The sequence below is a fragment of the Perna viridis genome, chromosome 2 (assembly GCF_037379345.1).
Source record: "Perna viridis isolate PV_CMFRI_1.1 ecotype Kerala chromosome 2, ASM3737934v1, whole genome shotgun sequence".
Taxonomy (NCBI): Eukaryota; Metazoa; Mollusca; class Bivalvia; order Mytilida; family Mytilidae; genus Perna; species Perna viridis.
The window spans coordinates 40,676,878-40,701,833 of record NC_142446.1 but is presented as its reverse complement, the minus strand read 5'-3'; the positions used below and the strand labels follow the sequence as shown (position 1 = coordinate 40,701,833).

At 30.5% G+C, this 24,956-nt stretch overlaps 1 protein-coding gene across 3 annotated transcripts; it reads right to left on the bottom strand.

Annotated features, from left to right (window-relative positions):
* Nucleotides 1-278: 278 nt before the first annotated feature.
* On the bottom strand, nucleotides 279-24,947 carry LOC148625056 (uncharacterized). 3 transcript variants are annotated; one of them, XM_088568267.1, is made up of 24 exons: nucleotides 24,783-24,923; nucleotides 24,144-24,212; nucleotides 22,217-22,471; nucleotides 21,835-21,906; nucleotides 21,225-21,290; nucleotides 20,738-20,875; nucleotides 20,062-20,265; nucleotides 19,167-19,250; nucleotides 18,609-18,821; nucleotides 17,993-18,100; nucleotides 17,265-17,360; nucleotides 16,482-16,550; nucleotides 15,545-15,626; nucleotides 15,156-15,222; nucleotides 11,408-11,546; nucleotides 7,737-7,814; nucleotides 7,337-7,436; nucleotides 6,515-6,755; nucleotides 5,519-5,755; nucleotides 5,120-5,252; nucleotides 4,623-4,712; nucleotides 3,525-3,604; nucleotides 2,952-3,037; nucleotides 279-2,599 (listed from the first exon to the last, which is right to left on the bottom strand). In XM_088568267.1, exons 3-24 carry the CDS (start codon nucleotides 22,463-22,465, stop codon nucleotides 2,493-2,495), a joined length of 2,739 nt encoding a protein of 912 aa, XP_088424393.1. In that variant the 5' UTR covers nucleotides 22,466-22,471; nucleotides 24,144-24,212; nucleotides 24,783-24,923; the 3' UTR covers nucleotides 279-2,492. The 3 variants fall into 3 exon arrangements, with proteins under 3 accessions (XP_088424393.1, XP_088424392.1, XP_088424391.1); XM_088568266.1 differs by lacking the exon at nucleotides 24,144-24,212 and having other exon boundaries at nucleotides 24,783-24,947; XM_088568265.1 differs by lacking the exon at nucleotides 24,144-24,212 and having other exon boundaries at nucleotides 22,217-22,468; nucleotides 24,783-24,924.
* Between the last annotated feature and the right edge of the window lie 9 nt (nucleotides 24,948-24,956).

Below are 24,956 nucleotides of genomic sequence, written 5' to 3'. Positions count from 1 at the left end.
AATGCACCAACAAGATATGGAAAATCTTGATTCTTTTCCTTGATTCTGGTCATGCAAATAGTCAAATTACAGTTTCAAAATGGTGGATTTTTTCATACCATGTTTCACCCACTGCCTGATTCTTACAGAGACTGACACTTAAACAGTGTCAGTTCATTGCTATTATTTTTTAAATATGGAAAGTTAAGGATACTAGCTTGAGAGGATTTGTAATGCCAATGTTAAACTATTCCAAAATTCTAGCATATATTTTGCTCATAATGAAATTAAGAAAAAAATTCTTGTAAATAGTTTAATATAAATAATGTAATGTACAATTTTCTATACAGATATTTACAACTAATTCCATGCAACATGCAATATAAACTGTAAAATAACAACAATGTAAGTTGTAAGGCTATAAGAAACAAGAATGCAACTCACTAATGTGCATAAATATGTCACCTCTGTATGCAACCATAATCCTAATATTTTAATTCAATTCTTTTAAGTATCAAAAAACTTAAAACTGGATGATTTTTATGAAATTTATGGTTTAAACTTGTATAAATGAATCTTTTTCTTTACTGATACTTTTTCCTGCATTATAGTACTATTGTAGTAAAAACTCTCAAATAAGTTGAAATTGAAAAAAAAAAAAATTAATTCTTCTATGTCATCTTTGTTTTACGTACCTATAAAAGATTAAAACCATTTTTAAGTGAGTCAATCATCTCCAAGAATATTAAATATCCCTAATACTTATTTCTGAAAAAAAAAAATAAAAAAAACAAAAAAACATATGAATTTCTTACAACATACAACCTGCGTGTTGAATATCATAAGTTTAATATCTTCTAAGAAACACATGATTTAAGAATTAAAAAACCAATACATTTGAGAGAAATATACAACAAAACAACTTGACCCAAAAGCACTTTTATAGTTTTGTAGACATTATGCAAGCAACTTTCATTATAATACTAGAAATTTCAGGTTTTGCTTAGTCAAATATTTCTCTTGGGTGTAAATTTTATAATCAGATGTCTTCACTTCTTAAACAATTTTAACAAGTACAGTGAATGTAGCAAAAATTATCTCCAAATGAAAAATTTCCACCTTTACAGTTAGGCATGTGAGAAAAAAATAATTTAGAACTGGAACATTTTCAATGAAACGAATGCCTCTGTTTGATAGTAAGCTTTGATATTTATATGTTGATCTACATATAATCTATAAAAACAAAGTTAAGATAGTTAGCACTTTTATTTTGGAATGCTTATGAACAAGAGACACATATCATGCACAACTGAAACTTTTCAACAAGCCAAAAGTGCAACACTAATTATTATCTCGGAACATCTAAAAATATGGTTTAATACGGCATAAAACAAAAAAAACAGATTGAATGAGTAAATTGTTAAATTAAGTGCAAAAAATGCAGCATAGAAACTCAATATCAAAGATTTGGACGATTTTTTTAACAGAATAAATATAGCTTAAGTAAAGTGTGAATCTCAAACATAGACGAGGACAAATAGGTAAAAAAAAAAACCCTACCATAAATTAATAGGCTTAAATTGGCTTGGACAAAATGGTCAACAAGGCCAATTTTTATCTGCATAACATAAAGCATGGATGGATTGTATATATCACAGAGTTCACTAAAATATTAATATTTACAACTATTTATAACTAATAACAATTATATATATATATGAGTGTCAAGTATTAGGAAGTCATTAAAATATTAATGTAAATGCAACATTTCCTAAAAATAGCACAATATAATGAAATATCATTTGAAATATGGTTTTGAGCATCAGTTTTTTACTCTGATATGTGCATGTGTACTTGTTTATATTTTGAAGGCAGATTAGTCATGCAATACACAAATCAGTATTTTTTTTGGTCAAAATAGAAGATGACATCTCCAAAACAGAAACTACACAAATTTATACAAACTAGATTGAATTAAGTAAACTTTACAAAAACACATTAACTGTTTCAAATGATTTTCAACAATATAAACACAACATTTTTATCACATATTTCTAGCACAAATCAACTGTAATAAAAAATGTAAGAAAACAATCTTGATATGTAAAAACTGCATGGACGGAGTTTTCCCAAAATCTTTTAACTATCAACTCTCAGTTGAGATTCTAATTGTAAAAATTCCATAAAAAACAATTGAATTAACTAAAAACACCTATCTAAATGTTTAACCAAATAATTGTTTTGACTTTAATACTTTCTTGTACTCAACTTGAACTTTAAAATCAGACAACAGTTTGTGATATTTATAAAACTGAAAAAAAAAATTGTTAAGCTATATTTTCTTCAAATATAATTGAAGCAAACTTGACATAGTCTTAGTAAGATAACATCTAACAAGCAATCAGATCTTGTTCAGTATTTCAGCATTATTTGTATCTTTTTATATTTACAACAAATTTTCATACCACACAGCTTTTCATTCATACAAATTCATTTACTTCAATCAACTTTGTTCATATGTTTTCTATATCCCTCATGAGCTCTTCATCTGAGCTGACATCAGTTACACTGACAAATGATGTTCTTTCTTTACTTCCTGCTGGTGGAACAGTACTGCCACCTATAATAGAACACAATATGAAAGATAACCAATTAATTCTTAAGATAAAGATTATTCCCTTTCAGTACAAAGCATGATAGGACAAAATGCCATTAAATATTTGAAATCCCTTAAGTATTTCATATTTATTAAATGTTGTTTTAATAAAAAATACAAGTATCAGAAATTATAAAATGATGTCTGAAATTAGTTTTCGAAATGCCTATACATGTATTATGAAAGAAATGCTTATGAATACTAGTTATGGCCTTTGAGTATCCTACTTTTAATTCTGAATTTACAATTTTCATTCAACCAGAAAGTGAAAACCAATAAGTTCTCCTTTAAATTAAGAATAAAAGTTAACCCATACCTTTGGATGAAGATCCCCAGACACTGGTACCATACGTATTAGATGTATCTGTAGCATGACTCCCTCTTACTGAGGCTACTGGTTTCCTGTTGGAAAACAAAACAAAGGTATATATTAAAAAAAACACTTAAAATGTTGGAATAAAAATCCAAACTGTTTGTATTTTATTCTATGTTTAACCCACCATTTAAAGACATATAACAATCTTTGTAAACCTAGAACATATACTGTGGAGGTATTTTAATTCATGGATACCAAATTTCGTGGATTGGGGAGGAAACGTAAGTTCGTGGATTCTTTAATTCATGGTGTTTGAGGTTCTCAGTGTGATAAATAGCAAAGTTTCAAAGAAAGTTACACAAAAAATAATTTCAAACCTTTAAAAATCTTTGCAGAAAAATCTTAAAATCTAAAAAAAAAGCAACTAAAACAAAACTGATTTTCAAATGTTTCTGGATATTTCAGCAACCTTTAGACCTCTTGGTGTGAATGTTCAATATCCATATTATAAACTAACAACAATATTAAAGATACTTTAAGAATCAAGAAACATATAATAGTTTCTGAACATACCTAGCACCATTCTGTTGTTTTTTATGTGGTGATTCATCTTCTACTGGTGACACATCCCAATCACTGTCAGAAAAATCATCCTAAAATACATACATAGAAGTAATCATAATAAACATGTAATGTGTATTATTGAAAAAAAATAACATTATGTATCATATATCTAATTGTAAATACAAGGAATTTGTAAATTTGATAACGATTCCTGAAATTGGTAAGTATTATCTACCTTGTACTGATTACCACATATCACATGGCAAAACACATGGTGTAGCTAAACCTGTATCACATACCCCATATACCACAGCTAAACCTGTATCACATACCCCATATACCACAGCTAAACCTGTATCACATACCCCATATACCACAGCTAAACCTGTATCATATACCCCATATACCACAGCTAAACCTGTATCATATACCCCATATACCACAGCTAAACCTGTATCACATACCCCATATACCACAGCTAAACCTGTATCACATACCCCATATACCACAGCTAAACCTGTATCACATACCCCATATTGCATAGCTAAACCTGTATCACATACCCCATATTGCATAGCTAAACCTGTATCACATACCCCATATACCACAGCTAAACCTGTATCACATACCCCATATACCACAGCTAAACCTGTATCACATACCCCATATACCACAGCTAAACCTGTATCACATACCCCATATACCACAGCTAAACCTGTATCATATACTCCATATACCACAGCTAAACCTGTATCACATACCCCATATTGCATAGCTAAACCTGTATCACATACCCCATATACCACAGCTAAACCTGTATCATATACCATATTACGTAGCTAAATACAAATTGCATACCACCAGATTTTTTATTCGGTAAATGTAATACACTTTCATAAGAAATTTAGAAAAATCTTTCCTTTTTCTAGTGTGTTCAAATCATGCAACTGACACTAATACAAACATAAAAGATAAATTCACCAAAATCAATTGACTAACCTGTCAACATAACCACTAGAATCTTTAAATGACCTGAAATATTTTAATTAAGAAAAAAAAATTCTCAACAGTATAAAAAAAACAAAAAGAAAAAGACATGTTACAAACCAGAACATCTGACTGTTTTTTAGACTTAGGAGGACTGGCTGGGCCCATGACATTTACAGCACCAGCAATCTTCTTTCCATCATTTCGTCTCTGTAAGAGAAGGAGAAACCAAATATCTTTATGTAAATATAAACACCCAAACATATTGTAAACATTATATTAATTTAAGTTTTTTTACAGAATTCTGAGTTAACTACAATTGCCTAAAGAAAAGGTCAAGTTGCAAAATAAGGCTGCCTCAAAAATGTTTACTAAAAAAATGTATTTAATTAGCTCAATTAATTAATCCCAACTCAAATTTTAATAATATACAAATAAACCTATTTTTTATCAAAAAAACATATACATACACTAGGTGAATCTTTTTTCAAACAATCTTTTATAAGCATATACAACAAAATCATAAAGACATTAAAATTCTTAACTTAACATTGTACATTTGAGCATTTGGAAAATTTATTGAATTTCTGTAACATTGATTGCTACTTAGGACTTACTGATAATTGATTTTCAATTGTTCTGGACAGTTCAGCGACCTTTTGACCTTTTGGTGGTGATGTTGACATTCCAAACCTTTGCTGTTGAGGTTGTGTTCGAACAGGTGCTGTGTTATACTTTGCATCTAGTTCACTAAAATATGTAAAAACCATTTATATTACGAATATGGGCTATGTTTTAAAAATACATTGACAGGCTTTTTGAAGTTTCTGTGGCCCTGGAAATATGTCATATGCCAAAAGGTACTATTTTCTTACCAGATGGCAAAATTGTTCTTAAACAAAGTTGCCTTATTTTTTAGAGAGAAAGTAACTGCTTTTGTATGAGGATTAACTGCCATATAACAAAACACAATTGGCATGTTTTTACTTTCCATGATTGTGCGATTTTATTATTACCTTATGTCTGAGTCATCCCAATCATCGTCATCATCTTTACCAAGTGGTTTTGACATGATGACCTGTGACCTTGGTGCTGCAACTGGTTGACTTTGTGACTGCTGTGGAGGTTGTTGCTGTCGAGCAGGACTAGATGGAACATGGCGGACTTGCTGGAAAGCTTGTTGATTACTCTCAGTTTCATCATCATCGTCATCATCTGAATCCCATTGTGTACTGGTCCAATCTATACTGGACCTGTAAAACCCAGTAATCATTAAAAACAGATCAAAAACTGTAAACCAGTTTACTTCCACGGATAGTTATTTATGTAAATCTTATATTGATGCAATTTAATTTTGCAACTGTCACACTCTAAAACATGAATTTCATACAAAAAGGACTTATTGTGTTTAGTTTTGCATTTTTTTTTCATGCAGAAGTCCTGATATTAACATAAGTCATTCAGTGAAATTCTGAATAATTCAGAGTTATCAAGCAACATTGTCCATTTTGTATAACATAACTTGGTGTTTTAACCATACCCCATAACTATGGCGTGTCCCAATACATGCATGTAACATAAATTAAAAAATGGTGCAATCAATTTGACAGTTTACAGTATTGATCTGTGTTAAAAAAAATTTGATTGCATATCATAAAAACCATATTTTGTGATTTTATTTTTGTCTTCTGGTGTTTTTGAATCAAATACAAAAATTGTTTTCAACTATTGGTTAGATCATGGGATGTAAACAACTTTGGGTCAGTTTATGCTGCAACATAAACTGCTTTGCAGTTTATTCAGCATAAACTGACCCAAAGTTGTTCGTATCACATAATCTAACCAGCGATTGAAAACAATACTTAAATTATTCATCTTTTGCCTACATAACATAACCTAATGCCCAATTTTTTCGCAGACTATTCACTCAAAGAGCTTTTCTATACTTTACATTATGTCACTGGAATTTGCCAGATAAAGACCATCTTGATACATAGGATATTAATACTAACCCAGACTGTCCAGTTTTCTGAGGACTTGCAGCCCTGGGGGCTGGTCTTGGGGCTTGTTGACTAGGGGTAGGTCTGGGAGGGGTCTGATAACCTGCTGCTGGAGGCCTCTGTGGTGAGGATCCAGGGGTTCTTGCTGGTGAAGTGGAAAACATTGCTGCAACTCCTCCATGCTGTTGCGGTTGTGACCTTGGTGGCATGGAAGATCCTGGGTTTGGTTTAGGTGGCATTTGGCTTCTAGGAGCTTTTAAAGGGACAATACAAACAATTGAAATTTTTCAACCAAAGAAAAGGTTTTTGTATGCTTAAACTTATGTCACCATTTTCCTGGCTTCATCTTTGTCCTTTGAATAGTGGGCTTGGTTTGATTGATCCAATGTTAGTTCTAAGTCCTATGGCAGGTAAATTCATGAATTTTAGGACTAGTTTTACAGACCTTACTTCGGGCTAATATGGTATGGTAAGCTGTATTTTTAATGTATAGTTTACATAAGAAATAGACTGTAGGTAGACATGTCACCCAACATTATTTTGACTACCAGTCAACTAGTCATCAGTATATCTCTTTCATGAATGTGTCTTGTGCTTGGCAGAGAAGAAATGACAACCAATTGGTAAAGACTCTGTCAGGAGTAGAATCCACAACCTCCCACACTTAAGGCATGCATGCTACTACCAGACCACTGATGCTGTAATTGTGAGCATTACATCTGTATTTTGATTTTGGTTAACCCTTGTTTAAAAAAAAAAGATGGAAAATTTAAATGCAGTCAACAGTAAAGATAATGGTTCAATTTCCATAAAAACTAGATAATGAAGTTATACCTGGAGGAGGCGACCTCTTCATTTGTCGTAACTTCTCCCTGGCCTGTTCTTCTGAAGCTGCATCATACTGTCTTCGGAAGTCAGAAAATACTCCATATTTCTGTAACAATAACAACTTTGGTAAACAAGCAATAGTTATCATTTACATGTAACAATATACAATGTTTTTAAGTACATAATTTTGAAATGTTTGATATTTTGAGCTGATTTTGTTTCTATTTGGAAACTATTTGTTCAAATTATTCATTTACAAAAGATAAAAATTAACACAAGTATTGTCAAAAGTTTGACATTAAAAAAATACTGTGTAATTAATATTTGTATTTTTTGGTAATATAAACAGCATTATCCTACAAAAAAATTACTACAAGTTGATACAAATGTCAGTGAAATTGTCTACCTTTACTGTTGACTGTCTTCTAGATAAAAGTATTTGCAGCTTATTTCGAAGAATATCATCTGGAAGACCTGGAGTTCCCTGAAATCAAACAAAAATTAATATCTAAAACAAGTTCACTGAAAACCATGCTTCTTATTTTGTAAGTACTTATGCCACATGCAATAAATGATATGAAAGCGACATTGAAGCATGATTTCCTAAAAAAAAGACAGATACAAGATAGACTTTGAGCAAACTAACACTATCCAGATCTACAATTCAGCTAAAGTTTAAGATGGATGCAGGACTGCTTCAAGCCGTCATGAAAGAAAGTCAATTTATTTCTTTTTTCGAATACATTAAAAAAAAAAGGTAAATACATAGTAATAATAATAAAGTTAATTTTAATAATAATAAAATAACAGAGGACTAGCATTTCTGCATCTATAGGGACAAAAAATAATACTTCGTAGAAATTGTTTTAGAACTTTATACCCAACAAATTCTTCTTTTTTTTTCAAAATTTGACCAAAAATTTTTAAAAGGTAGATTATTTGGGGTGTGGCCCCTTTAACCCTTTTTAACTCAAAAACCACAAGAGATATCTGAAATCTGATTATAAAACACAGGCAGGGATTTATGTAAGGAATCCAATAAAACCATTTTAGAAATTGGACAAAATTAAAAAACAAGAGGCACAAAGGAGCCTGAATTGCTCACCTGGTTGAATTTTGGCAATAAAAGGGCAATAAATTAAACTAGAAGTTGTCCAACAATTTTGACTCAAGAAAACTTTGATAGGACTTATCATACGGATCATTTCAATAAATGAAAGTCTAAATCTATCACAGTATCAAAGTATCAAGACATTGGCCGAAAACTGTAAAAAAAACCATCATTTTCTCCTGTTAAGGGCAATAACTCTTATAAGAAGGCATCTGACAAATTTTATGCCTTCAGACTTTTGTAGTCCTAAAAATAAGGATCATTTCATCTACTGAAAGAATTTGGCTAAACCTAACGGTTTTGGAGATATAAGTGAAAAACTACTGTCTGACCCCTATGTTCTATTTTTAGTAACAGTGCCATGTTTTTTGACGGATCAAAAAACCCCCCATCAGTTCTATGCATGATATCCCAAGGAACGTTCATACCAAGTTTGGTTCCAATTGGTTTAGTAGTGTCAGAGGAGAAAATTTTTGAAAGAAATAACATTAAAAATAGCAAAAAAAAAAAAAACCTCGAAAAAGGGCAATAACTCCAACATGGCTGAACAGATTAAAATGAAAATTTGACCGAAGATAGATCTCATCATGCTGAACACTTTTATCCTCATGTCAGAATTTGGCTAAACCTAACTGTTTTGGAGATATATGCGAAAAAACTGCTGTCTGACCCCAATGTTCTATTTTTAGTAATGGCAGCCATGTTTTTCGACGGATCAAAGATCCCCAAATAAATTCTATGAAGGATACCCCAAGGAACATTCATACCGAGTTTGGTTCCAATTGGTCAAGTAGTTTCAGAGGAGAAGAGTTTTGAAAAATAGTCAACGATGACGACGGACAAAAAAGGACGCCAAGTGATGGCAATAGCTCACATGGCCTTCAGCCAGGTGAGCTAAAAAAGGTGATTTTTTGGGGCTATGGCCCAATTTTGTATCCCTTTAACTCCAAAACGGTTAAAGATAAGCCTACTTTGTAAAAAGTGTTCAATACAGAATTTCAAAAGGAACAGATTTACATCAGAATCATAATAAACAGCTGCACGAGTACATGTAACGCCCATTGTCTTGTGAAATCAATGTGCTGTCAGCACTGGAGGTTTTTGATTCTTGTGAACATTGTAGCATGAACAAAATTTTGAAGTTTACATGATGTAAAATAAAATTGTGATCATACATTTGTACTTTTCATATTTCATATCAAGAACTGTTTTCCCTAATACATATAAACTGAATGTCAATCTATACTTTTGATCAAACTTCACACATAAACACAAATTTTGTTCCATTTCAACTTTTTCCTAAATTTTTAAAACTGTCCAAAATTTAATTTGCATTAACATTAAAAAAACTATAGTAACAGATTATTTATTATACAATGTACTAAAAAAAAACCAATTTCAGCTTAAGAAAATAATTTCTTCCTTGACGAAAATAAGATTTCCAAAGACCTTGACACTTTCATCAATTTGATTTTTCCCACCAATTTTACTTGGTTAAAATCACTGCTCTACACTTCCTGTTCATTAATGGTAAACTATTAATGAAAAGGATGGAGAATTTGACTGATAAGTGTGTTAAGTGGAACATGCTTCTTGACACATTACTACAAGAACTAAATTTTCTAAATGCAAATTTATTACTTAATATCTTTCAAGGCCTAAAAGGAGTCCCTCAAATATTCAATTGATATGAAGATCTCAATTCTATTTGCAGAAATAATAGAATATTATTGAGCTGAATAATTGCAAGAAACATATTTACTGGTTATAAAAGAGGTATTAATTATATAAAAGGAATTACATATGGACTATATTTTTGTGTAGTGTTCAGAAATAATAAGGGAGTTACAGTGATAGACCAGCGACATATAGTATTCTGATAATTCAAAAACCTAAAAGCATAATAAATGTTTTGGAATAACAAGGGGCTGAAAATTTTGCGTGTCAATACATACATGTAAATTGAAAATTTCAAAGTTCCATAAAACAGAAAGTTGATAAAAGAGAGAAACAAAAATTGTTATGACCTGTTTCAGTGTTTCAGTGAAAAAAAATATTTTATACAAGAAAACTCAATAAAAAATTCAATAACGAAAGACATAAAATAAAGAGTCATCACATAAAAGTAGACAGATCTTCAGATTAATATAACTAACAAGTGTGTTAAGTTTTATGCAATAATCATATCTAGTTTTTGAGATATGGCGTGACATGTGAAAAAAAAACCACTAGTTCAGTTATTATGTCCCATAACTTAACAAGTTGAATCTGATTTTCACCAAAAACTTCACAGACTGTTTGACCATCATAACAAATAACCTTGTTTAGTTTCAAGAAATTTGGAGTAGTTGTTCCCGAGTTATGTTGTGACATGAAAAATAATCATAATTCATTCCCTGTTTTAGTTACGAAGTCCTGTAACTTGAAAAGTTTTCATCTTATTTTAACTAAAAAGTATACAGACCATTTGACGTTCATAACAAATAACCATATGAAGTTTCAAAGAAATATGGATAAGTTGTCCTCAAGTTACATGCAACATAAGAAAAAAAACATGTCGCTTTTTAACAAAAAATTCAGGAACTTGAAAATAAAATATTGAATCATCACCAAAAAGTATACAGATCTGAAGATTAATATACTGTAACTGACAAGTGTGTAAAGGTTTAAGCAATATTCATAATCAGTTTTTGAGATACGGCACGACATATGAAAAAAAAAACACCCCCTCATTTTAATTACAAAGTCCAGTAATTCAAAAAGTTTCAATCTGATTTTCACCAAAAAGTATATAAACCATTCAACCATAATATAAAACAACTCTCTTAAGTTTCAAGAAATTTGGATAAGTTGTTCTCGAGTAATGATTTGACATGTTTATGACGGACAGATGGACGCCAGACATTTGAATACCATAACACGTCCTGTCAAAATTTTGACAGGCATATAAAAACTAAATAACTTACTGGAGGAACACCAATCTTTTCTAACTGATCTTGTAGCAGCTGTACCAATTCATCTCTCATAATCTTCAGTGTAGGATTCTTCCTCAACTCTTCCAAGAACTGTTGTGTTTTCAGAGTTATCTCCCCACTTCTGTATGTCCTGTTTATAGTCAATAATAATATGGTATTAGTAGATGTTCCCTTTGAACAAAAAACTTTAGATGAAATCCATGTAATGTTGTCAGAGTTTTGCACACTTTTATCAAGCACGTAATGGTAGTTAAATTTAAAAAAAAAAAGGTTTTCATAAGGAGTTTAGGACATCTAGAAAACTATGAATATTACAAAGGGTAAGACCAGGCATTAGATGAGAATCTAAATTAGCTATAATTCATTGATATAAGTGTTCAGGGATCTTTCATGACATTGGTGTTTTAAAATTGGGTATAATAATTTTTGAACTAGAATAATATGTTAAAACAAAATATTTTGACTCATGTAGCATTGACTACTTGTGGGGTTTGAGTTTTAGTATATTGAAATGATAATGACACTGTTAAAGAAAACACAAACTGTTCATTTTTACTGAATGTTTGTATTATATGATTTTAATAGTAAGCAATAAAATCAAAGTATAAAAAGTCAAAACATTTTTGTGCTGAATAGTATTCAAATGTCTTCACTTCATGAAAAGCCAATTGTACAAATATCATTAGCTTCATTTTTTGGGAGTAATTTATATAACACAATGTTTCCTAAGTAACAAAAAAAAAATTCCAACCTGTAAAGTAGATATAAATAGTAAAGTGCAAAAATATGCAATTTGAATGTGTAATACATAGATTATTGACTATATAATCCCTTTACCTAAATATATGAGAAAAAACACATGTAAGTACACAGTCACAATATGCCATTTGCCAATAAGTGAGTTCAAAATACAACTTCAGAGAAGTACTGATAAATATTCATAAACAGCAAATTATAATACTGGTGAAAAACTACATCATTTCATGACAGTGTTTTGGAAATCAAATTATGAAAGGATGGAAGACACATTCAATATGATGTATGGAAAACACAATATATTCATGAAAAAATGAAATGTTTCAATGTGAAGTGATAGGGTAGTGAGTCATATGATATGCCACATGATATAAATAGGGTGGAAAATTTGGTAACATTACAGGATGCAGAGCTGGGGAAAAGATCTTAATTTCAAAACCACAACGTGTCACTAACAGAAATAAAGTTATCAATATTTCACAACACGTTGGTGCTTGAATATTTTTATTAATAATTATATTCCCCAAAATTAATCACATAAGTTATGCACAAAATCACTTCTTTAACTTCAGAATTAAATTTTAGATGTTAACGCAAGCAAATTAATTAATAGTTATAAAAAAATTGTGTTACTAAAAAATAGCTACTAATTAAAGAAAATGAATTAGAAAATCAACTGGTCAGTATGTATTAGCTCACAGGAATACTTTAAGTGCTGCAAAATTTGAAATGAAGGAAGGGAATCATTGCTGGAGAGGAATTGTACCTCATTGTAATACTGCTATCAGTTGAACATCTTAATAACAATTTAAATAATAAAAATATTAATTACAAATTTCAAACAAAAGCTGATGGTATAAAAAAAATTTTTTTTTAATACTCCTTTCCAGATCTTTTAAATGATCTTATACAGGTTACAGAATTTCATACTCATGGGGGAAAAAAAAAAAAAAAAAAAAAAAAAAAAAAAAATAATAATTTGAAAATAGTATTAAAAATATGATATTTTGAACAATACAAATGTTTGTAACTTTATGACAATGAAACAAATAATGAAATGACTGATCAATGCTGAAATTGCAGTGCAGCACCACTGCTTGATCTTTCCCCAACATCTACAATTTACCTTGAACGATCAATTAAATGAACAATTGTATATTCAGATGAGGTTTCACCAGTACTCCCAGAGGTAGAAGAGGTTTCTGAAGTTTCAGACCCCTCACTAGAGCTCTGAGAAAATGGTTGTACCGTCTGTACTTCAGTTTCTCTGAAAACATACTCACTTGTGTTTATATTTGAGAAAGAATATTTCAATCCACAAGTTTTTCTCAAAATCTCTTACACAAGTTATAATTTTTGTGTAAAAAGAAAAAAACATGAGGATGGAGCAATATTTAAGTAGCAGTCTTTATAAATATAATGCATGTCAAAAACTCACCAGATTCACTTTTATTTCTTATTCAGAAACAGTTATAGAATGCATAACAAGTCTCAGATTTTTTTTATTCAGTAGTTACACTATTGAGATGAAAAGTATATAGATGTTAATTAAGGAGGTAGACGTATGGTAAGGGACATAACTCTTGAAATCAGTGATATGTTTGTATCATTAAATTTCACCAAAACCTATCAAGCTTTCATTTGAAACAGAATGAAATAAATCCAAGTTACTTTGACATTTACATGAGACTGATGGAACATACTGCATACAAATGATTTAAGAGTTGTGTTCCTTACCTTAGGTCTGCCTCCTACATGTAAATCAGCAATGATTTATTGTTCTTGATTTGGTTGTTTTAAGTGGGGTATAAATGTCTGTGTATGAAACGGACTTAAGTTACATATATATATGGTGTATGAAGATCGAAAAACAAATTTGGAGAGTATTTTTCGTCAGCATGAATCACCACTACTAAATGACGGTATCTCAATTTCATATGGAATGGCATTTCATTTTCATAGACCATGATTTACTTAAATAGAAAATCACAAATTAAAATTATCCTCAAATCTCTTATGTTTTTCTCAAATTTTAAGTTTTGAGCAATCTGATTGGTCTGTTTCTTAATTGAGAATATATCTAAGAAATAGTTGAATTGGGATATTTAATGAAACTTGACACACCACAAAAGTAGATCTCCTAAGTAAAAAACAGAAATCAACATTTTTTTTCTGCCACAAACTTAGAATAAGCAGTATCTGAGTTGTACACAAATGAACTGTAGGAAAAGTAATTACATCAACTGAATGTGAAAGCTGTATGAACCACAAGCTTTTCCAGTGATGGTTATACTCTGTCCCAGATTCATTTCTATATGACAGTCTAAAACCATGACTTTCAAAAACTTGGAAAGCATGGGGAAATCTGTCAAAAACTTATTAACAAAATATTCAGTAAGAAAAGGAATGAACTGCTGCAAGCCAATTAATTTTCAAAAATTTCAGTGTGTCAATTTAATTTTGCGACTAATACTCCCTAAAACACGCATTTCATAATTAAGCATCTTACTTGATTCAATTTTTATAAAAGATGTTTTTCTTCCATGTGAAATAAGTGAAATAAATGGCTCATGAAAATAAAATGACTTACAGTATAATGAATTGTGTTAATAAAGATAGAAATGAATTTATGTAGTCACTTGTTTGAAATGAATTAATGATGAGGCTTTATTAACAAGAAAACATGAATATGGAATGAAACTATCAAATGAAATATGAATCAATTAAAATAGGCTATAAAATTACAAAGCAAAAGATGATGAAAGTAAAAAAAAAAACAGCGCAGAAAAACTACTATAAAACACATTATATAAAAACAATAAAAAGTATGACAAGTATAAAATGCTGAACATGCAAATTAAGAAAATAATGCATAAATTCGCAAGACTTAGAAGCATGTCACATTGTAAAATATCCTTCGTCTGTGAGGCTTTTGTCCAGCTCTTCATGTCAGAATAGTACAAATTTGAGAAAATCTACATACCCCATAGTACTTAGCATGGATTGTCTCCCTGTACCAAAACTTCCAGTTCCTGTACCTGTTCCAAGTTCTAAAAAATAGTTATATTTTAAATAATACATATAATGCTAAGACAGTGTAAAACTTATTCAAAATAAAAATTTATTAATTTTAAATTTTGTATTATTATCATAAAATAATAGCAGCCCTTAAGTTAAGATTTTTTGTATAACATTACCCCATTGTGATGCCAAGCAAATGGTTAATAAATGTTTTAACATTATTTTTTCTGTACAAAAATAGAAAATAGGTCTACTAAAAATAAATTTATCTGAGATTTTAAAGTACAATATTTACAAAAAAAATTGATATGATTGCTTTGAATCTTGTTTCAAATTATAACAGAATTTCACCTGTTTCCTCATCATCACTGGGCTCCATAGTCATTATCCTGGTTGGGGAACCAGCTGCTGCAGAGGCTGCCATGGCTGCTTGCTACAAGATCAAATTGAAATTCATTGTAAAAAAATACAGAAAGAAGTCATTTAAACCTAGTTTTCAGTCCTATAATCATAGGAAAAAAAACAGTAATGATAATAAAAGACTTATTCAACTCTTTAAGTTTCTAAAAGGGGTTATTTTAATCAACTAAGCATAATTTGTAAATTAATGGTTTCAATCTACTGATATCATATATTAAAGTGATTGAAAGTTAGATTATTATACATGTACCTCCCTTTGGTTTATACTCGGCGTCAAATAAATAACATACTGTTAAAATTTGAATAAAAATATTTTCTACGACTTTATTGACACCTACCGTCGTTTAAATTGTCTTAAATGACTTGCTTAACAGTATGTTATTTATGTGACGCCGAGTATAGTCTATAAGGTTGTCATTTCAACTATGTTAATATGGAAATAACAAAAACCAAGATTTATTCAACACAAGATACTGTAAGAAGGAATTTATGAAAATAATATCTTGAATGTAACTTGTAGACACTTTCAATTCATACCAGATATACATGTAGTAGGTACATTACAAATTCAAGACACTTTAGAATTTAAAAAAAAATCACCTACCTTTCATTTTTACTGCAGTTTTTCAACATTTAGGACCAACATGAACGATATGTGTTATAAGCCATATAAAAGCACATGTTTTATTTTTTTTTTGTGCATAAGATCTGCTTACAAAATCTTATAAGAATGATAAAATAACATTTGTAACACTTGCAAACCAATTACCCAGCTGTAATAGTTAAGATGATATTAAAGATAATTTTTACATCTGCCTCCTTCATTCTTTGTCATATGTTTTAACATAAAAAAGAACAATTCTCATACCTCTTGTTTTATCATATCTTCAATTGTTTCTTGACTTTCCCTTAACATTTTCTCAGTTTCTCTAGTGCTCTAAAAAAAAACAAGATATACAAGAACAAGAGGCTCCCAGGAGCCTGAATCACTCACCTGGTTAAAGTCAGTCTTTCAAGGGCAATAAATTTAATAAGGAGTTGTCCAACAATTTTGACCCAAGAAGACATTGGTAGGACTATCATAAGGATCATTTCAGTGATAGAAAGTTTCTTTCTATCTATTATAGTTTTCAAGATATTGGCTGAAAACTGTAAAAATTCATCTTTCAAGGGCAATAACTTTTACAAGGAAAAAACAAGATATAAAAGAAAAATATAAAGATATGATAGGACCTACGTAATGTAACCTCTTAAAATAGAAATGATAGGAGAGCATTGAATCAGTCAGTGGTTAGTCATACCTCTTTTGGAGCTATAATATGAGCCCTAATTTAAATGAAAAAATACTTTTAAAATGTAAGTTTTCAGGAAATTTTTAGTTTACCCCTATTGTATTAAATCAGATAATAGAAAATTTCCCTGAAGTTATAACAGAAGTGCACTTTTTAGTACTTTTTAGCATTAAGCCATCTGAAATCAATTTAAGTTGAAATGCACTTTAGACACTGTGAGACACAGATATTTTTTTTCTGGAAAAACCTAAATACCTATACTTAGCTAGTGTTGAGATAACACTGTGTAATTTCAAATTCACAAGAACACTGCTGAAGTAGGTGCCCTCATTTACTTCTTATTCTTCTTAAATACTTACCCTAAGTAATTCTTCATTTTCTTCCTGTTGTCTTCTATTAACGGGAGCTTTACTGGCAGCTAAAGCATTTGTTGTTTTCTGTAGTGCATCATTTAACTGAAAGAAGGGAATTTTTTCAACAATACACTGATTTTCAGAATTTATTTCCTTTACTAAATGTAATAATGTTTAAGCACATTTAACTACAAGATGACATGACTTCATCTTAATAGGAAAAAACTAATTTTGATTCCAATTTACACCTTTGTTGATAAGGACATAAAAAGAAAACTTCCTATTTGAAAATACAGATAGTCTTGAGAAATTACACCTTCAGTTTTGTAAAAACATTTTAAAGGTTAGCAATAGCACTCCAGATTACATGATCTATGGTGAACTAGGCAGATTTCCTATGGAAATAATAATTAAAAGCAGACTTATTTTATATTGGAATAGTTTACTGACTGACAATAGAAAATTATCATCTATCATATATAAGGTAATGTTTGCACTGCATCCCAGAATAACTTTATTCCAAATAAAAGTATTAAGTCCTACATTGTTTAGGATGGACTTAACAAATGATTTGTTAAGTCCATCCTAAACAATGTAGGACTTAATACTTTTATTTGGAATGATAAAAAAAAACTATGGACAGAAATGTACTGAAAGCCATTGTTGAATGACAGAGAAAAAATGTTTAGATAAGTTTAATATCCTTTCTAGTATCATGTACTTCCAAATTTTACCTTGCGTAAATCTTCAGCATGTTGCTTTGTCAAATCTTGAATCTGTCTTTGATAATTTCTTTCTTTTTTACCAAATTTTTTGTCCATTTTATTCTCCATCGAATTAATCTGTAGAAAAAGTTAAAAGATTATTTCAAAGAATCATAGCTATAAATTAAGTACTTGTATCCAGTAACATAAAAAAAACTTTACAAAAAGCGTTTTGTACATAATACAAAACACATAGAAATAGATACTTATTTTCAAAGAAAGATATTATAATTTATGGCATTTGTACCTTATTTACTTCTTATTCATAATTTCTTAGGACTTCAAAAATACTTTGCGGTTAAGTACGACATCAGAAAATATATCTGTTTAAAACTTTCATTACAGAGCTTTTTCGGCTACTTCAATTGGCCTTTTAATGATATTATGAGTAAAATGACTGAAATTGTAATTTGGTGTATGAACAACTGATTTTTGACAAATGACACTTTAAATTTTTATTTTTGAACCCTTTCAAACATTTTGTTGTATTTTTTGGAAATTATCACTCCAATGCAATAGGTCCTGAAAAGTGGATTACTTCTAGGCCTTTCAAAGTTGAAGCTCTACTTATCAATTTTATACTGACCCTATCTTGAAGTTTTTCCTTCATCATGGCAAGTTGTTCTCTCTGCTCTCTCATATTTTCTCTTTCCACTTCATCGTCCTGGAAATCTCCCAGGAAAGACCGACCAGATTGTTTATGTTCAAACTGTTCTTTGGCAAGTTCAGATGCATGCAGTCTTTCATTCAGCTCTCTAATCTCATGCATAAACTGATCTTTCATTCTCTCTAGCTCTTGCTACAATTGATGAGAGTACATTTTTCATGAAGATTTATGTACTGACTTACGTACCATTAAATCATATTTTTTGCTAATTATTGCATTCATATTTAACAAATCCACACACAGTAAAAAAATAAAACAGTAATATGAATAAAAGTTGAAAAGTGTAAAAATTTCATAATTGTTGTTTATATTTTATAATTGTTTTACTTAAAAACTGAGTGGTACAATTAAATATAACTAACTTAATGACAAATCAAAACAGCATTGTTCCATATTTGGCACATTGTTTAACAAAACAACAATAATTTGCAAAGAAATATTTCTTTATTACTTCACCATAATTTTAACTCTCTTTACCTTATGTTCTTCAGTTCTGTTACTATCTGTAGCTATAATTCTTTGTGTGATTGATGTATCTGTCTTCTTTACTGTTTCTGATTTCTAAAATTAGAATAGAAGGAATTGAATTATCTCCCTTGATTAATATTCAATTGGCCCAATACCTCAAAGTTAGATGAACAAGTTGCACTGGACAGACACTAAATTTCAACAAATACTTGGATGTCATGCAAAAATATCAGTTACATATTAATTACTCAGATTGAAATGCAGCAAAGACTTTAAAATCTTTGGGATGCTTCACAAAAAGATGCACAAAATAGAATAAATACTCAAAAGAATCATTTTAGATGCAAACCCAGTGCCTGTTTCAAGGATTATTTTGGTGTTATAAAAGACATTTAAGCATTACTTTGGGGTTTGGAGATCAGTGGGGAAAAAATTACACTTAATCTTAAACTTAACATTTCAAGTGGAGTGTCTTGTTGATATTGAGTGATCCCTTATATCCAAACAAATGATATGGTCCAAGCTACAGCAAAAAATGTCAGTGAAAAAATGTATAGAGCCCTATGAAATCCATAACTGAAGGTGTGTGATCAATTAGCTGCATATTTCAATGTGCCATCAAACATGAAATTGTAGTACTAAAGTTCATGTACAGATATATCAATATCTACTCTAAGGTTTAATTGTACAGCCCGGAAACTGATGTCCTAATTTGTAATATTTCATTAAATCATTATTATGATGTAAATTTGTGTGATGTTTCAATATAAAAGCTACTAACAGAAAGACATTATGATCTAAACAAACATGTAAAAAAGTGAGAAAAAAAAACAAGAAGACAGACACTAGGACCAAAACCCTTATGCCTCAACTTTGTTAGTATAAAAATCCCCCTATAACATACAGTTAATCTTTCTTGTTGTAGTTGAGCTTCTGTAGCCTCTAGTCTTGCCTGCAGTTCTTTAAGGACAGGTGAGTCTGATATCACTTGCTTTTCCTCAGCTGATGCTGCTATAGATGTTGCCTTTCCTGAATATTCAGAATGTCGTCTTGTAATGTGTGACTGTAAAAATGTGCTATTGAGAAATGCTTTGGAGCAAAATGGACACTGCAAATAGAAATAAAACATACATTTATTAATAATTTCAAACAAAAAAGTCATAGGGTTAGAAAAGGTCAGTAAGTCTATAGCCACATGCTTACACTATACAACAAAGTTTTCATACCTGAAAAGAATTTATATTAAGTTATGCCAATTATAAATATAAGGTGACTCATAGCAGAAAATAAAGGTTCTTATTAGAAAATGCAGTATTTAAAAAAATCAAGTCATTATGAAACTGTCTTTAACAGGACTTCCTGAAATTTCCAAGTCTATGATATGGCAAAAAAAAATATGTTGCAAATAGAAGGAATAGTGTACATGTAGATTATTAAGACTGTGACGAATCTTGTCACATCTGACTGTAATACTGGTGATCTTCTGGTGACCTCAGGATCTTCAAAACTGCTGTTATTCAACAAGAATACAAGAACTTTTAAGACAGAACAGATTTTATCCACCAGTAGTATAACCACACCTTATTATAACTTCCTGATCCTGCATGAATCATATGTTGTTGAGCTATCAACAGTTTTTTTCTTTTATGACTTTCTTTTTTCACTTCCGTCAATTCTTTCTTCTCTTTTTCTAGTTCTTCTTTTGTTTTAGCAATTTCCTGCAAAGCAAAAAACTTGGCATACAGTCACAAATGTATTTTAAATTTCTTTAATGTAATGAATTTCAGTTGAAGAGAACACATATATATCTGAGAAGTTCTGGAGATTTATACCGGTACAAATACCAATATAGTTAACTGACAAAAACTGTTATTAATATCCAAGTCCGACCTGGGAATAAATGCAAATATCATAACATCATAAAATTTCTTATGTGAATGTCCCATGTTTTCTGGTTTTCTAGCCAATAGATTCACATTATTTAATATGCACCATAAGAATTTTTTATCTGTAAAAACAACTGTTTGTGACTTGTAGATGAACACTGATAAACAATAAAATCATTACCTCTTGTGCAGCTTTCATTTTCTCATCAAAAGACCCAACAACACCGGTTAAATACTCCTGTGAATGCTGCAAAAATGTATTACAAAGTGTAAAAACTAATTTGAAAGAAAACAGGTCAAATTAAAACCACTGGTTTTCTTTAAATGTAACATGTAGTTCCCAACTCACATAAGAAGCATTAAATTATTTTTCTTCCTGTGGTATGCATATATTTACTATTTACTTCTTCTGACAGAAAAAAGAAAATCCTTTGTATGTATTGGAGTGTTGTAATTCATGAAACAAGAGTTTTTTTTTCCTTTTCATTTCCTTGTCACTTTCCCTTTTTTTACATCAAAACTTTCCCCATTTTACTTTTCAATAGTATACAAATTTGTCATCTAATTTTTATCGTCTATATGTACATAACCAGGATAGGAAACTCATTCAAATTCTAGCCAGTCCTGAATACAATTTTTCAATATATTTACTATATGGCTATATAAATTTTTGCTAAAATTAGCCAGCCCTGCCAAAAAATAGCCAGTCGCGGGCTGGCGGGCAGGCTACTATTTTTAACTCTGACATAACTGCTTTCATTTTATTTTGAATTAACTTCCATAAAACATACCAACAAGTACTCTATCGTAAGCTGTGATAACTTGAAAAGCTTCACGAAGTTTGGATCAATCATTCTGAGATCCTGTATAAAAGCAAAACAAACTGTAAAGAACAAATGCACTGAACGGAACTCACACCAAAGTTTATGAAACAAAAATATTTATTGGGGCTGAATTAAAATTGTGTATTTCTTATTTAGTATATATGGTCATTACATTCGTACCTAACATTCTAAAAGTCAAATGCATTTTAATTGATTTTTTAATTTCTTACTATATTTCAATATGCATACTAGTACATAATTACAAATGTCTTCATGACTTTACTGAGCAACAACTAAATATGTAAATCCTCTTATTACTGTAACATCTAATATGTTAAAATGTACATACCATTTCTGCTTCTATGTTGCAAAATGTGATGTTTAAAATATTTTCCTGTAAGGCATTGAAGTCCAGAGTCCTTGATATGTGATCCAAATCTACAGATGAAATTTTTCTCCAATCAATTCTCTCATATCTTTTCCTAAAGGCAAAACTTCTACCATTTCCTTTTGGAGCACTTCTACCTGGGTATCCATTCATGTTCATGTATGACACTGATGGGTCAGGCATGGGTGAATACATCATCTGAGTAGCCATTATCTACTATAAACAGAAAATATTATTATTCAATATCCGATAAATTTGAAAAAAAAATGACTCCAAAGAAATGCAGTGACAGAGAACAAGGAGTGTTGGACAGGCCCATTTATAGGAAACATGAGCTTTTCCACTCCTCTTATTAACAACAGATTCTGTGTCAGGAATTTGAATACAAACCATTTTTTTTCTTTTAACTTGACAGTGTCTTTGGAACAAAACCGTTTCTGCATCAAAGTGTCAAATGCATTTCTATTTTTATCGGTGCTATTATTGTTATGGTCCTCAACTTCAAAGTTCTGCTTGACGATTTTCTACGTCATTCCGTATGATAGTAAAGTTAACAAATTTTAACGATTTGTCAAATTGATACACAACATTTATAGGCTCCAGAAAGTCGGACTCGAAAGTGTTCACACTTGAATCTTTTTTTTTATCACAAACGGTGAGAATAACTTCATCAGTCGCTGTCAATCATATATGGTATATCTCCAGCAGTTATGTCCTCCAGAATGTCCTTCCAACTATCCTGTTTGTGAAAAGAATGTAATTTGTTATTCATCACGTTTTTACCTTTACCAGTGTCTAAATATCATATTTTTACAGACGATGACAAGACAATTTTACCTTCCATTTAGAAATGGATTTTATCTTTACAGTACAAACACAACTGAAAATTTCCGAGAATTATTTTTCCAGGACCCATGTTGGACATCTCCGATCTTTTTTTGGCCAGAAATAAAAAAAAAAAATTCTGAAAACACCAAAAGAAAATCTGACTCGGCAGCTTTTTTTAGACACGGTAGGAGCGAGGGAAAAAAAATTTTTAAATTGTGGCCCTACATGTACTGTTGTCCATTGCTCCAAATTAACAGGAAACTAGTCTGTCAGATCACAAGAATGTAAAACATTGCTTCCTTTTACTTTATATCTTAAAAACGAAGCAAAAGTCTGGGATATGAAAAAGAGTACCAAGCTCCACCCAGATGCAGTTGTTCGTATCCTCTCATAATAACCGCTTCAGACAGGCCTTTCAAACATTATTCATGTTAAACATTATTTTGCTACTTTGCAAGGTTCTTGCATTTTCTGAAAGGGATGGCTGCAGCGTCTAGAGTAAATTTCGAATGACAGGCACTGTTAAGGAGCTTGTTAGAGTACATGTAGACTATTGTTAAAAGTCTAAAATTGGTAAGATTTTTTAATGAGAAATATCACCAATTCTGGAATTGTTTCAAATGCATGTAGGGTACTGAAAGAGAACTGTAAAATGTAACACTTTCTATCTATATAGCTGATATTAATAAAAACCTGATTTTTACTAAAATGGATTCATCTAAAACACTTTCCTTAGAAAATTCTGAAGCTTAATTTGTACTTCAGTAGAATTTTTATTTCCTGCTTATGTCTCCTTATTTCAGGGATCTCCTGTATTTGGCGATCACAATACTGGTATACCAGTATTGTGATTTTTTTCAAAATTTTGTACAATATTGTAATTAGTATCGTAAACTAGTATTGTAATTACGATATTGGATTTGCCTACACGTTGTTTTCTTAACATTTTTATTTGTTTAGCATACATTTTTCCAAAACAATTTCTCGCGACATCCGCTTCCCCTGAAAAACAACACAGGCGGTTATCGTGGCATCAGACAGCACTGATGAAGTAACCAACCCAGATGATGATGATGCAGCTGCAGTTACAGCGATGTCCATCCACCGATCACTTAGGTTTGCCATGTCCCTGGGGAAAAAGACTTACTTGAAAAGATCAAAGAAAATGAAGACCTAGTCAAACCACTACAATATACACTCACTACAATACTATAGATATGCCAGTAAAATATTGTTATAAATAACATCACTTACATGTAGTACTCTGATTGAATATAAAGATTATCTCCTTTACATGTATACACAGGGTTTAATTTAAACAATCTTCAAAGAAATGTTCGTCAAACTAACAAATGTATAAGTTATTTATGTTACTTTAATTCAATTCAAAGAAACTATATCCACCTTTACTTATTTATTTTGAAAATGTTGATTGTACTGACTGTGTACAATTACAAGTCACAACATGAAAATGGTTTCAGTGGGAAGACTAAGTAATGTTCCAAATATTACATAACAATGGAACTTTGAAGTCTGAGAATCAACACAAAAACTCAACGAGTCTCTTAAATTATGTGAAAATGTGCACAAAATAAAACAAAATCTTTGTATTTCTGTTGCACACCTTTCAAAAAATCAATACATAACACCTGATGTGTTTTCCAAAAAGCTGTTAAGAAATGATAATTTATCGACTTACCATACGAGTCAACGAACACACCTTACACCAATCGTTCAAAGAATTGTGCCGGTGATTTTGCAATTCAGTTTTTTTATGTCAAGCGCATACTTTGAAATATATTAGCCAAAAATGTTGCGTCTCATATGTCAACAATCAAAAGTCCTCCATGATGGAATTCACCTCGAGCCAAAC

Bases quoted from the DNA above. Each gene is read 5' to 3' on its own strand.
- LOC148625056 (XM_088568265.1), bottom strand. The intron at 11,547-15,155 runs GTATGTAGATTT...GACTATAAACAG, and splicing joins TCCATGCTAAGTACTATGGG to GACATACAGAAGTGGGGAGA. The intron at 5,756-6,514 runs GTTAGTATTAAT...TGGGTTTTACAG, and splicing joins CAGAAAACTGGACAGTCTGG to GTCCAGTATAGATTGGACCA.